A 14,093-nucleotide genomic window follows, 5' to 3' on the forward strand; every position below is an offset into this window, starting at 1 on the left:
TTGGCATCTACTCTGGCTATTTAATCAATTTATGCCACATAAGGTACATTTTTCCTTCTATCTATCCAATATTAAGACTACTCCTGCACCTCATTCATTGTGGAGGACTGTTTTGAAGTACACTGTGGGAAAGTGAATATTCAGCAGCTTTTCCAAACCAAGGGTGTTATAATTCCATCTTCTCTGGCAGAGGTTTTTTCAAAGGTAGAGTGGTTTATATCCTGAAATGTTTCTTTTTTCTGTCCTGTGTTTAGTCACTTTCTGTACAGTATATTGCTTATCTCAACAGGATGTTGGCCTCTCGGGAACCTGGCTGCAGCATCTGAAGGCTGACAATGAGTTTAACTGATTTTCTAAACCAGGGGTAGAAAAAGGCATAGATCAGAGGATTAAAAGTGGAGTTACAATAGAACAGCCAAACTTGAGCTGATGACTCTACACCACTTGCGGTGGCCTGTCCTGTTATGGAAGGAATGTAGTATGGACAGAGACAAAGTATAAACACAAGAAGGATAATACCAAGAGTTCTAGCAGCTCTCATCTCTGATTTCTTCACAGTCACAGTGTTTGATTTGACAGCTGAAATCTGAGATCTCATGACACGTGCCTGTGACACAGCCACCACAAACACTCTCACATAGAGAACTATGATCACACTAACAGGGCCCAAAAAGGTGAGCAATAAGTCTACTGCCCCTGAAATGTAGTTTATGATCACTGTACATTCTTGAAAGCAGGAATTAGACAAATGTATTTGTAACAAGTAATCTTTCAGTATTATAACGTTGTAGATAACAGAAGAGATCCAACACAGAGATACACAGATTTTAACTCTGCTTGGTGTTAACATGGATGAATAGCGCAGAGGGTAACAAATAGCCACATAGCGGTCCACAGATATGAGCACCATGTTCCCAACGGAGGCAGAGGTGAGGGTGAAGCTAGACAGATACAACAGAGCACATGAGATTTTACCCTGAAAGTGGCAGGACTGCAGGATGAAGACTTCAGATGGCATCGCTGTGAGGCCCACCAGCAAGTCAGACACAGCCAGGGAGAGGAGGATGAGATTGGTGGGGGTCTGGAGCTGCCTGGAGGGGGAGATTATGATTAGTGCCTCAAATTCAGTGCAAATCAGTTCAAATCACAGCATCATTGTGAGAATACTGACAGAATATGGAAAGTGAAATCTTGCTTTTACAGGCACAGAAATATGAAAACTAAACTCTATATATCCGACATGCCACATAAAGCTTTATAATATCACTCAGCTCCACAGCATATCAAATAATTGCTACTGTAGTTTGGTTGTATCACTCAGTACATTTTCTTCATGACCGCAGACATTGTGACACAGTTACACAGAAAAGCCCAATGAGACTGACATTTTCATGTACAAGTGAAAGTACTGACATCTCATGTTTGTCTCAGCTTGTTAACAATATAGTTGTATAGACAATGACACAAAAAAGTCAGTCTTGTCAGACTAGAACAGTACAATAAACAAAGCTTCCATCCATGAATTAAACTCAAACACACAATGAGCCGTTATATTTCAAGAACAGTGACTGTGCCTGAAGTGGGAGATGGAGACGATGACCAACAAGTTGAGTGTCACAGTGAGCAGAGTGATACAGCACAGCAGCGTTTTGATGAACATGTCCTTGGGAGTAACAGGCGTTGACCTGCAGGAGGTGTTGAGGGGAGGAATACAGAGTTCAGCTGCTTCCAGTGACTCCATCATCAGAGATAGTGACTGTGGATCTGAACAGAGAGCTGCTGAGGTCTAGCAGCTCTCTGATTCTCTTATTCATGAGATGAGATATTTATCTATTCTGGATTACCGTCATCATTCTTGTTGCCTATCAGCTCTCTCCTTCACTTCATCTTGTCCACACACATCCTCCCAACAGCTTGTTTATTCCCAAGCTGCTAATCATCAGCTGTTCATGAACATGACTCATTCCATCCTCCATTGTTGCCTGACTACATCTATCTCCATCTCCCTCCTCTAAACACTCACTACAGTGATCCCCTGTTTTTTTCTTTGTAATCTTTATATATATGAATATACAGTATATGAACATATATGCAGAGATGGAAAAAGTAGGAAAATACTTGTGTAAAGATGTATTCAGATAGCAGCTACTGTTAAATTAAAGAACATCTTCAGGCTAGAACTGTATTAAATGTGAATCCAACAACACTGTTGGAACAACATCATGCCTACAAGCCCTGATATCCAAAGCAATGTGAGTTTCAATAAAAGCATTTAACATGTCAACTTTTTTATTCCATGTGGTTTGATTTTAAGCCACACCACTAAAGAGGCTGGTCAGATGTAAGAATAATAATGATAAACTTGACAGGGCCCGGAGGCACGAGGTTTCAGGACTCAAATGCAAGACTCAGACACAATCAGCAAAGTTACAAAATAAAGAAGTGATTTATTTAAGGATAAATAACACAGCACATACAATGTATGGCAACAAAGTACAAACGAAAGACGCTAATAATAATTTGGAAGGTTATTTCAAAACTCAAAAAGGGCTCAAATGGCAAGAATAAAGTATCAACTGAAAATCTAAGCAAGGCTAGAAAAATACTAAACTAAACTAGGACTACTTACAAAACAAACTAGGAACAACACGGAGACAAGGATCTTGGAATGCTGGATAAATCACGGCTTGGTACAAAGACATGGCACGAGACAATCTGGCATAGGACAAAGGGAGACGCGGACTATATATACACGAGGTAACAATGAACAGGTGGAGACAATTAGGGCGGGGAAGACAATCAGACAGGCGGGAAACACACTGGGAAGTCAAGGGACCTGAAACGAAAGGAGAGTTAGGTTTCACAATAAAACAGGAAGTGCAAGACAAGACATGACGCTCGTGAACAAAAACACTTAACAAATCTGACGAGACATGACAGTACCCCCCCTCTAGGGCCGGCACCTGACGGCCCAGGAACATCAGGATGTTGCCGCTTGAAATCAGTTATCAGAGTCTTGTCCATGATAAAACTCGTAGGGACCCAGGATCTCTCCTCTGGGCCATAACCCTCCCAGTCTACCAGATATTGAAATCCGCGAGGAGCTTCTTCACCGTGTAGACGGGGCCGCCGTCTACCAGGTGCGGAGGTGGGGGTAGTTCGGTGGGAGGTACCAGGGTGCTTTCTTGGACGGGTTTGAGTCTGGATACGAGAAAGGTGGGGTGAACTCTCATGGACCTGGGGAGTTTTAGACGAACACACACTGGATTAATAACTTTGGTAATGGGGAATGGTCCCACAAACCTGGGTGCCAATTTCTGGGAGTGAATGTGGAGGGGAAGATCCTTGGTGGACAGCCAGACTTTCTGGCCCTGGGCGTATTGAGGCGACACCCTGCGGTGACGATCCGCAGCTGCCTTCACCCGCGTCTGGTTCCTGCTCAGCATACTGCGTGCAGCTGCCCAGATGCGCCGACATCGTCTCACCAGAGTGTGGGCTGAAGGCACGGTTATTTCCTGCTCGTTGGCTTCAAAGAGAGGAGGTTGATAACCGTAAACACAGTGAAATGGGGACATGCCGGTGGCTGCTGTGTGGAGAGTATTATGGGCGTATTCTACCCATGTAAGGTGGTCGCTACAAGTAGTCTGGTTTTGCGAAACCAGACAGCGAAGACAGGTCTCTAGTTCCTGATTTAGTCTCTCACTCTGGCCATTAGACTGAGGGTGATAACCGGACGTCAGACTCACAGTAGCACCAAGCATTTGACAGAATTCCTTCCAAAAATTGGAAATAAATTGGGGTCCCCAGTCGGAGACAATGTCTTTGGGCAGGCCATGAATACGGAAAATTTCTTTTATCATGACTATGGCAGTGTCTTTAGCTGATGGCAACTTAGGCAATGCAATGAAATGTGCCATTTTGGAAAATCTGTCCACCACTGTGAGTACGGTGGAGTTACCTTTGGAGGTAGGGAGTCCCGTGACGAAATCCAGTGAGAGATGGGTCCATGGTCTCTGCGGAATGGCAAGGGGTTGGAGCAATCCGGTCGGGCTCTGACGAGGGGTCTTGTTTCTAGAACAAATCTGACAAGCTTGGACATATTCCAATACATCATGTTTGAGAGTTGGCCACCAGAATCTTTGTCTGATGACGAATTCGGTTCTCATAACCCCCTTTGGGGGGGTTATGAGAACCGAAAAAGAGCTTTGAGCTCTTTTTCGTACCTGTTGCCTGTGCCACCAGCTCATCTTGCAGGAAAACACTGCACAGCCAAGCACTCCCGGATGGCATGTAAGCAAGGATGTGTGTGCCCAATGAATAACCTGCGACTTCAGCCGAGCCGGTAAAAAACAACCGGTCGCTGGGACAGCCTGCAGGGATTTCCTCACCCTTGTTAGCTTGTTGCACATCCTTTTCTATTTGCCAAGAAACTCCTCCTACCATACAGTTCAGTGGTAGGATGGTTTCAGGTTCCTTGGCGGCCGGTTCCGGTTCATACAGCCGTGACAGAGCGTCTGGTTTGGTGTTCTGAGTGCCGGGTCTGTATGACAGAGTGAACCGAAACCGACTAAAAAACAGTGCCCATCGGGCCTGTCTGGCGTTAAGCCTTTTAGCAGTCTTTAAGTATTCCAGATTTTTATGATCTGTCCATACTAGGAATGGCTGTTCTGCTCCTTCCAGCCAGTGCCGCCATTCTTCCAGGGCGGTTTTAACTGCTAACAGCCTATTGCCCACATCATAATTTTTTTCTGCAGGGTTCAACTTACGTGATAAGTAGGCGCATGGGTGGATCTTATTGTCCTTGGCGGATCTTTGGGACAATACTGCCCCCACCCCCTCAATGGAAGCGTCTACTTCCACCACAAATTGACGTTGTGGGTCGGGCACTGTGAGAACTGGAGCGGACGTGAAGGTTGTCTTCAGGCGCTGGAAGGCAGTATCTGCACCTGGAGACCACTGAAAGGCTGTTTTAGCAGAAATGAGAGCATGGAGTGGAGCAGCAACCGAACTAGTTTCTAATAAACTTTCTGTAAAAGTTCGCGAACCCCAAAAATTGCTGTAGCTTTTTCTTATTGGCAGGGCGCGGCCAATTTGCCACAGCGCTTACTTTCTCTGGGTCCATCTGGATCTGGTTCTTGTTAATGACGTAACCCAAAAATGACACTTGGTTGGAGTGGAATTCACATTTTTCTGCTTTGACATATAGGTGATGCTCGAGCAAACGTGTGAGTATAAGGCGTACATGACGCTGGTGGGAATCTAGGTCAGGGGAGAATATCAAGATGTCATCCAGATATAAAAATACAAAGTCATTAAGGTATTCTCTCAATACGTCATTTACATGCCCTTGGAAGACTGCCAGGGCATTAGTAAGTCCGAAGGGCATCACCAGATACTCGTTGTGTCCACTGGGGGTGTTAAACCCCGTTTTCCACTCGTCTCCTTCTCTGATGCGGATCAGGTGATAAGCGTTGCGGAGATCCAGCTTAGTGAACCACCGAGCCTGTTGCAAAAGTTCAAAAGCAGATGACATCAAAGGCCAAGGGTAACGGGTAATGGGCTGCCCTGAGCGGTTAAGGCTGCCCTGAGCGGTTAAGGCTGCCCTGAGCGGTTAAGGCTGTTCTGAAGTGACTAGAGTCTGCTGAGTCCATGTTTGTCAAGATTGTACTGACAAGCCTGGAGGCACAAGGTTTCTGAACTCAAATGCAGACTCAGACACCACAGCAAGGTTTCAAAATAAAAGAGGGATTTATTTCACAAAAGGCGCTCAGGATAACAACAGCTCATACAATTTAGTAGAATAATCTTAACTCAAAAAGGGCTCAATCGGCTAGAATAAAGTATCAAACAAAATCGAGAACAAAGCTAGAAAAATACTATTAATCAACTAGAACTTACTTTCAAGAACAGACTATGCACAACAAGGAGACAAGGATCAAGGAATGCTGGATAAATCATGGCTTGGCACAAGGACATGGCACGAGACAATCTGGCACAGGATAAAGGGAGACGCAGACTATATATACACGAGGTAACAATGAACAGGTGGAGACAATTAGGGCGGGGTAGACAATCAGACAGGCGGGAAACACACCGAGAAGTCAAGGGGCCTGAAACGAAAGGAGAGTTAGGTTTCACAATAAAACAGGAAGTGTACGACATGACATGACGCTCGTGAACAAAACACTTAACAGATCTGACGAGACATGACAAGCACTAATGGCAGGCTCAGCTCTTTGTCGTGCTACCAGGTCGTCGGAGGATCCCTTTGGGACCTCACCTTGGTATGGATGCTGCCCAGACAAGGCATCCACATTATGGTTGCTGGGTCCCACACCATGTAATCAAAGACTGCCAACTCAGCCACCCACTGGTGTTCTCTGGCCACCAATTTGGCTGTGACTAAATGGCTGAGGGGGAAGTTTTCAGTCCATGCTGTGCACTTGTGCCCCAACAAGTAATCATGGTTGTGTGTCATCACCAGCTTCATGGCCAGGAACTCAAGTTTCATGGATTTGTAATTTTTCTCTGCTGGGTGAAGGCCCAGGCTGGCATAGGCAATAGGTCTAGCCCTGCCATCTTGCTCCTGGGAAAGGACCGCCCCCAGACCGTCATTACTGGGAGCATTGCATAAGCCAAATGGCATGCTTTGAAACTCAAGAAGGCCAAAGGAGGTAGAGAAAGCTGCTTTGAACTTGTCCTAAAGTTGACGTGACTGGGACCTGATGGTATCTGCTGGCCAAATCAATGGTGGAAAACCACTGAGCTCCTGACAAGGACTTCTGGCTAACAGGGACACTGTCAAGCAAGGGGATGTCATGTGTTACCAAGTTAGTGCAGCCAAGGTCCAGGTCAGAAGATGCAAACACAGCCTCACGCTCAAGCAGCATGGATCTAACCTTTCTCTGATTTGGCTCAGTGACCATCACTGGGGAGATCAGCACACACTCTGGGAGGGACCCACCATCATCAAGGGGCTCAATCAAAGCAGCACTTGAGGGCTCACAAAAAAAAGAACATGTAGCAGCAACCCACTTAACTGTACCCACAGGTATGCCAATGGGGCACCAACCTCTCACCCAGGCCAATCTTGTCTTTGCTAAGGCTGCATGAGACTGGGCATGATGGCAATGCTGTAGTGCCTGCTGCACTATGGGAAGGTCAAAGATCTGAGCCATATTGGCTGAACAGGTGGCAATAACACTCCCTAATGACATTCATCCCTAAAACACCAGGAACGCCCGAGGCGGATGGGTGGCCTGTAGGGTCTTTGGTGACCAGAATACGTCACTGTGGTATGACCTTGCCGAACACTAACATCTAGCTCTACATACCCCACATAAGGAATTTCTAGCCCATTGGCAGCGCTCAGCTGAAGCCAACAGCAGGACCAAGGGGCAGTCTGGAAGCACCATAGGAAAAAGCTTTCAACAATGGTGGTGACCATAGATCTTGTATCTAAAAGGAGGTTAGCAGATACATGTCCTAGGCTAACAGTTACCTTAGTGCAGGCATCTCAAACCGGTTCCATTAAGGGCTGCGTGGCTGCAGGTTTTCATTCCAACCCAGGAGGAGCACATCAGGCCAACCAATCAACATCAAGAGATCACTTAGTTATCAGCTGAAGACTGAGATCAGCTGATTAATTGATTCCAGCCTGGTGTGTTCCTCCTTGGTTGGAATGAAAACTTGCAGCCACGCGGCCCTTTATGAAACCGGTTTGAGATGCCTGCCTTAGGGCAAGGTGCGAGCAAAGGTGGGCTCCCCTCCTGATGTTTGCCTCCTCGCACCAGGGGGAATGAGTTTTCTGCATCCTGAGCAGCAGAGGTTGCTGCTTTGGGATGTGAGGCCCTGGGTTGCTGGACCAGGAAAGCAACATGTTCATTATGGTGCTCCCTGGCATTGTGACCTGGTTTTTGACAACACCTACATATGACAGTGTTTGAGCACATTGGTTTAGCAGGGGACCTGGAAGCTACCCTGTGTCAAAACTCTCAGTGTGTGTTTTTTTCCAGGAGGCTGGTAAATAGTGCATTACAGTAATTCAGTCAGCTTGAAATAAAGGTATGAATATGTTTTTTTGTTGTTTTTTTTTTGCCTATTTTTAATTATATAGATCTGAATCTAGGACAACACAAAGAGTTATTACTACCTCAGATTTAATCCAGATAGTTAATTTCCTTAGATTATTGAGAAGCATATCTGTTCTTGTTTTTGGGCCGACAAGTAGGATTTCAGTTAGGTCCTTATTTAACTTCAAGAAATTATTGCTCATACATTTATCTATTGCCAAAGGACAGTTAGTAATGGAGTCTATGGCTGCAGCATCATGTGGTTCACATGTACAGTTGTGTGTGTCATCTGCATAACTACAGAGACGTACATTGTGCTCTCTAATGATGCCAACAAGTTATAGCATGTAAAGTGAGAACAGTAATGGACCAAAGCAGCTCCCTGCAATCCCAAAACAGATGTCATGTTTTTGAGACACATGATCTCCAAAACTGAAGCAAAACTTTCTCCCTTTGATGTTTGTTTTAAACCAGTTTAACACAAAGTCAGAAAGACCGATCAATTGTTCAAGATGATTAATTAAGATATCATGATCAACCTTATTAAACGCTGCACTTAAATCTAAGAGGACAAGAACTGAGACCTTGTTTTTATCAGAATTTAGTCTGATTATTTTAGTCAGAGCTGTTGCAGTGCTGTTTCAGTGCTGTCTGAAATTCCTCTAGAATGTTATTTTCAGTATCTTACTGATGAATGGAAGGTTGGATATTGGGCTTTAGTTAGTGAGTGCATCATATCAAGGTTGGGTTTCTTTGGTAATGGTTTTACAACAGCTCTGATGAAAAGAACTGTGGACGGGCGGGGGTGGTGTTGAATGGCTGGTCAATAGTGGAGAATAATATTTTACAGTTCCCAGTATTCTCTGTAATAAACTTGGAAAAATCATCCCTACTTGCCTGACGTATTGCTTTGTGAAAGACAGTCATGGCTTCTTTGTATATATTACAGTACTGTGAGCACAGTTTTCCTCTATTTCCCTTCAGATGCTTTCCTCTCATTAACACTGCTGTTGTTAAACCACGGAGGGATTCTGTCAGTCGACCTCTTTTTAACCTTTATCGGAGCAACAGCATTTATAGCAGATGAGATGATATTGTTGAAATGTGCAACCATGTAATTTAAAGAGCAGTCAGCAGTGTGTGACTCAAATAATCTCATAATATTACATGACTTTCCTTCAGTCTTGCTATCAAGGAATCATCTTTGAACCAAAAATGAACGTTTAGTCTTTCTTAAGAATAACTGGGCATCAAAAAACACACAGCGACTCTCAGAAACAAGTCATTCTTATACTGAAACAATGTCAGCGTTTAACCCTGTTGTTATTGCCATGTCCAGAATGTTACCATGCTGATGAGTGGCTTCATTTACGTGTTGTGTAACTTCAAAACTGTCCAGTAAATTCATTAGCTGCAAAGCTTTGGAGTCCTTCTTCTTGTTGATATGAACATTCAGGTCTCCATTCAGGAATAATCTGTCATATTTAGTTATTACTAATTAAATTAAAAACATTTCAGATCTAGGGATTCTGTGACAGGACAGCAGACTGACTGTGGCTGAACATTGACAAATCTGAGATTACTGAGACAGATACCAGATGGTCTGTGATTGCTACGATGTGTTGACCATGGCAGGAACTTATGTATGTTACTAATTTCCCTTTTATTACCAGGAATCAAAATAATGGCCTGCATTATTTTAACTGTCATTATTTAACATTTGAGGACACATTGACACAGAGCCCTGTAGGTGTCAGGGAAGAAAAACAATGAACAAATTAATACGACAATTCATTTTATGTCACCCTACAGTCAAATGGTGAAAATATTCATTTGGCCTCACAGTAACAATTTCACAGCAATGTGTTTCAGCATCAGATTTGATTCAAGAACTTGACCATGAGAATAAATGACAATCTTTGTTTGTCTGACAACAAGCTTGTGGATGAGGGCAAATACTTCTGTTCCAAATCATGCCTTCTGTCTGTGTTTTGGACAGTCTGGATAGAGCACAGTATCACAGAGAATAATTATTATGAACACAGGCCTCAACTCATTTCATTTTGTCTGCTCTGTTTGGCTATTTAATCAATTTATGCCACATGAGGTCAGTTTTTCTTTGTTTCTTTCCAATATTAAGACTACTCCTGTACCTCATTCATTATGGAGGACTGTTTTGAAGTAAACTGTGGGAAAGTGAATATTCAGCAGCTTTTCCAAACCAAGGGTGTTATAATTCCATCTTCTCTGGCAGAGGTTGTTTCAAAGGTAGAGTGGTTTCCATCCTGAAAATGTTTCTTTTTTCTGTCCTGTGTTTCGTCACTTTCTGTACAGTATATTGCTTATCTCAACATGATCCTGGCCTCTCGGGAACCTGGCTGCAGCATCTGAAGGCTGACAATGAGTTTAACTGCTTTTCTAAACCAGGGGTAGAAAAAGGCATAGATCAGAGGATTAAAACAGGAGTTACAATAGAACAGCCAAACTTGAGCTGATGACTCTACACCGCTTGCGGTGGCCTGTCCTGTTATAGAAGGAATGTAGTATGGACAGAGACAAAGTATAAACACAAGAAGGATAATACCAAGAGTTCTAGCAGCTCTCATCTCTGATTTCTTCACAGTCACAGTGTTTGATTTGACAGCTGAAATCTGAGATCTCATGACACGTGCCTGTGACACAGCCACCACAAACACTCTCACATAGAGAACTATGATCACACTAACAGGGCCCAAAAAGGTGAGAAATAAGTCTACTGCCCCTGAAATGTAGTTTATGATAACTGCACATTCTTGCAAGCAGGAATTGGACAAATGTATTTGTGACAAGTAATCATTCAGTATTATAACATTGTAGATAACAGAAGAGATCCAACACATAGACACACAGATTTTAACTCTGCTTGGTGTTAACATGGATGAATAGCGCAGAGGGTGACAAATAGCCACATAGCGGTCCACAGATATGAGCACCATGTTCCCAACAGAGGCAGAGGTGAGGATGAAGCTGGACAGATACAACAGAGCACATGAGATTTTACCCTGAAAGTGGCAGGACTGCAGCGTGATGTTTGCAGGTGGCATCACTGCAAGGCCCACCAGCAAGTCAGACACAGCCAGGGAGAGGAGGATGAGATTGGTGGGGGTCTGGAGCTGCCTGGAGGGGGAGATTATGATTAGTGTCTCATATTCAAACCAGTTTAAATCACAGCAATCATTGTGACAATACTGACAGAATATGGAAAGTGAAATTGTACTTTTATCGACACAGAAATATGAAAATCAAACTCTACATAGCCAACATGCAACATAAAGCTCTATAATAGCACCCAGTTCCACAGTTTATGAAGTAATAGCTATTGTAGATTGATGGTTTTAATTTGTAGATTTTCATCTTGATTACTGCAGTTGTGACACGGTTATACAGAAAAGCCCAATGAGACTGACATTTTCACTTACAACTGAAAGTACTGACTAAGAAAAGAAGTCATCTTGTTTGGGTAGAACAGTACAATGAACCGAGTTCACATCCATGAATTGATCTCAAACACACTATCAGCTGTTATATTTCAAGATCAGTGACTGTGCCTGAAGTGGGAGATGGAGATGACGACCAACAAGTTGAGTGTCACAGTGAGCAGAGTGATACAGCACAGCAGTGTTTTGATGAACATGTCCTTGGGAGTAACAGGCGTTGACCTGCAGGAGGTGTTGAGGGGAGGGATACAGAGTTCAGCTGCTTGCAGTGACTCCATCATCCGAGACTGGGCACGATGGCAATGCTGTAGTGCCTGCTGCACGATGGGAAGGTCACAGATCTGAGCCTGACTGTGGATCTGAACAGAGAGCTGCTGAGGTCTAGCAGCTCTCTGATTCACTTATTCATGAGATCAGATATTTATCTCTTCTGGATTACCATCATCATTCCTGTTGCCCATCACCTATGTATATATATATATATATATATATATATATATAGAGAGAGAGAGAGAGAGAGAGATACACACACATACACACGTGTGTAAAATATATAAACACATATGCAGTGATGGAAGAGTAGGTGTAGTTAACGTACTTGTGTCAAGATGTATTCAGATAACAGCAAATAGTCAGTCAGATAGCACCTCTCATGTGGGAATTCAATGAAATCACATGCACCACGAGAGTGCTTTACATAGAAAAGACAGAATGGACATTAAAAACAGATAGAAAACTAATGTAAAATAAGATGGAGAATAAAACCCAGTGTGGTTTGATTTGCTTTACTTTACAGTTTTAGGTTCAACAAAAACTGGCTAAATGCCCACAGATGCTTTATGATACAGTCATAAGTAAATACAAAGTTTATTTGCACAGCGACATAGACATAAACAAAAAAAATAATTAAGGCTAGATTTATAGCTATAATATTAACGAAAAAAAAAAGGAGTGCTGAAAGATGACTGGCTGGATAACAGGGAGAAAAAAATAAATGCTAAGGAAATGCAAAACTACCACTACACCCACACGATTGGGCGAGAAGCACAGGTGAGAAACTGTACCACCTGTACATCTGGATGGCCACACTGCCACCGGTCCTGTTGCGCTTACACAAAAACTCAAAACATAGGTTAAAATCCCAAAATGTGCAGCCACAATGATTTGTGTTATAAATTTCTTCAGAGAAGTAACAAATTAAAGCCATGGGGGACTGACAAAGTTTGTGACAATGAAGCTAAGGCCGAAATATTACAAAAAGAAATAAAGTGAAAACTACAAATACTATGATCAGCAACAAAAGTGAATCACATAAAGCTAACCAAACAAAACAACCCCCCCAAAAAAAAAAAATGAAACAAAACAAAACAGCAGTGTCAGTCAGTGTCCACAAAAGAAACAAAATACATAAACACACTGCCAAACAAATTAATATAAACAAAACATCAAGTTGCCATTAACCTCCATCTAAGAATTTTGCAATACCCTTGCTAGACAGCTTGACACATAGGGCGAGAAACTCAGAAACAAAGGTCTCTAGGGTAATCAAGGTTTTCAAGGTTACAAGGCTGGACTGACAAGGATCACAGGGTTCACAAGACACAGGACAAGGGAAACGCAGACAATATATACACAAGGTAACAAGGAACAGGTGGAAACAATCAGTGTGGGGCAGACAATCAGACAGTCGGGAAGCGAGAGGAGAGTTAGGTTTCACAATAAAACAGGGCGTGCTCGACAAAATATGACGCCAGGGAAACAAACACCTCAACAGACATGACAGGACATTATGTCTGTTGAGTGCTGCCCGGCACCAGACGGCCCAGGCTCACTAGGATGCTGCTTCCGACATCTGTGATCAGTGTTTTGTCTACGATGTAGCTGGCTGGAACCCACAACCTTTCTTGAGGACCACACACCTCCCAATCTACCAGGAACTGGACCGGGCTCCATCCAACAAACGTGGGGGTGGGGGCGGCTTGGCTGTGGGAACCAATGGGCTTTTCTGGACCGGTTTCAGCTTGGAAACATGGAATGTAGGGTATACCTTCATGGACCTGGGACGCTTTAGACGCACAGAAACAGGGTTAATGACTTTGGATATGGGGAATGGGCCCACAAACCTAGGTGCCAATTTCCGAGAGTGGACGTGGAGAGGAAAGGTCCCATGTTGACAACCAGACCTTCTGGCCCTGGGTATACTGGGGTGCCGCTCTACGGTGGCAATCAGCCACTGCCTTCACCCGTGTCTGGTTCCTGAGCAGCATGTTGCATGCTGCCGCCCCCCGCCTCACCAGGGCATGGACTGAAGGAACTGCCACCCCGCTCAGTGACCTGGTTGACAACCATAGACGCACTGAAAAGGTGACATATGGTCCCACAAATCCTCTGTCTGACCACACACTCAGTTCGTTTAACCCCAGGATGGCATGTGAGATAACCTGCAACCTCAGCTGAGCTGGTACAAACAACCAGTCGCTGGGGCAACCTGCAGGTGAATTTTCGCCCTTACTGGCCTGTTGCACCTCTTTTTCTATCTGCCAGG

The 14,093-nt window shown here is 43.8% G+C and overlaps 2 protein-coding genes across 2 annotated transcripts; both read right to left on the bottom strand.

Moving 5' to 3' along the window:
* Window positions 1-277: 277 nt before the first annotated feature.
* LOC121605376 (trace amine-associated receptor 13c-like) lies at window positions 278-1,741 on the bottom strand. Its single transcript, XM_041935266.1, has 2 exons — window positions 1,575-1,741; window positions 278-1,091 (listed from the first exon to the last, which is right to left on the bottom strand). The coding sequence occupies exons 1-2, from the start codon at window positions 1,739-1,741 to the stop codon at window positions 278-280; spliced, it is 981 nt and encodes a 326-aa protein (XP_041791200.1).
* Window positions 1,742-10,414: 8,673 nt separating this feature from the next.
* LOC121605379 (trace amine-associated receptor 13c-like) lies at window positions 10,415-11,826 on the bottom strand. The gene is made up of 2 exons (XM_041935268.1): window positions 11,660-11,826; window positions 10,415-11,228 (listed from the first exon to the last, which is right to left on the bottom strand). The coding sequence occupies exons 1-2, from the start codon at window positions 11,824-11,826 to the stop codon at window positions 10,415-10,417; spliced, it is 981 nt and encodes a 326-aa protein (XP_041791202.1).
* Between the last annotated feature and the right edge of the window lie 2,267 nt (window positions 11,827-14,093).

The sequence above is a fragment of the Chelmon rostratus genome, chromosome 4 (assembly GCF_017976325.1).
Source record: "Chelmon rostratus isolate fCheRos1 chromosome 4, fCheRos1.pri, whole genome shotgun sequence".
NCBI lineage: Eukaryota > Metazoa > Chordata > Actinopteri > Chaetodontiformes > Chaetodontidae > Chelmon > Chelmon rostratus.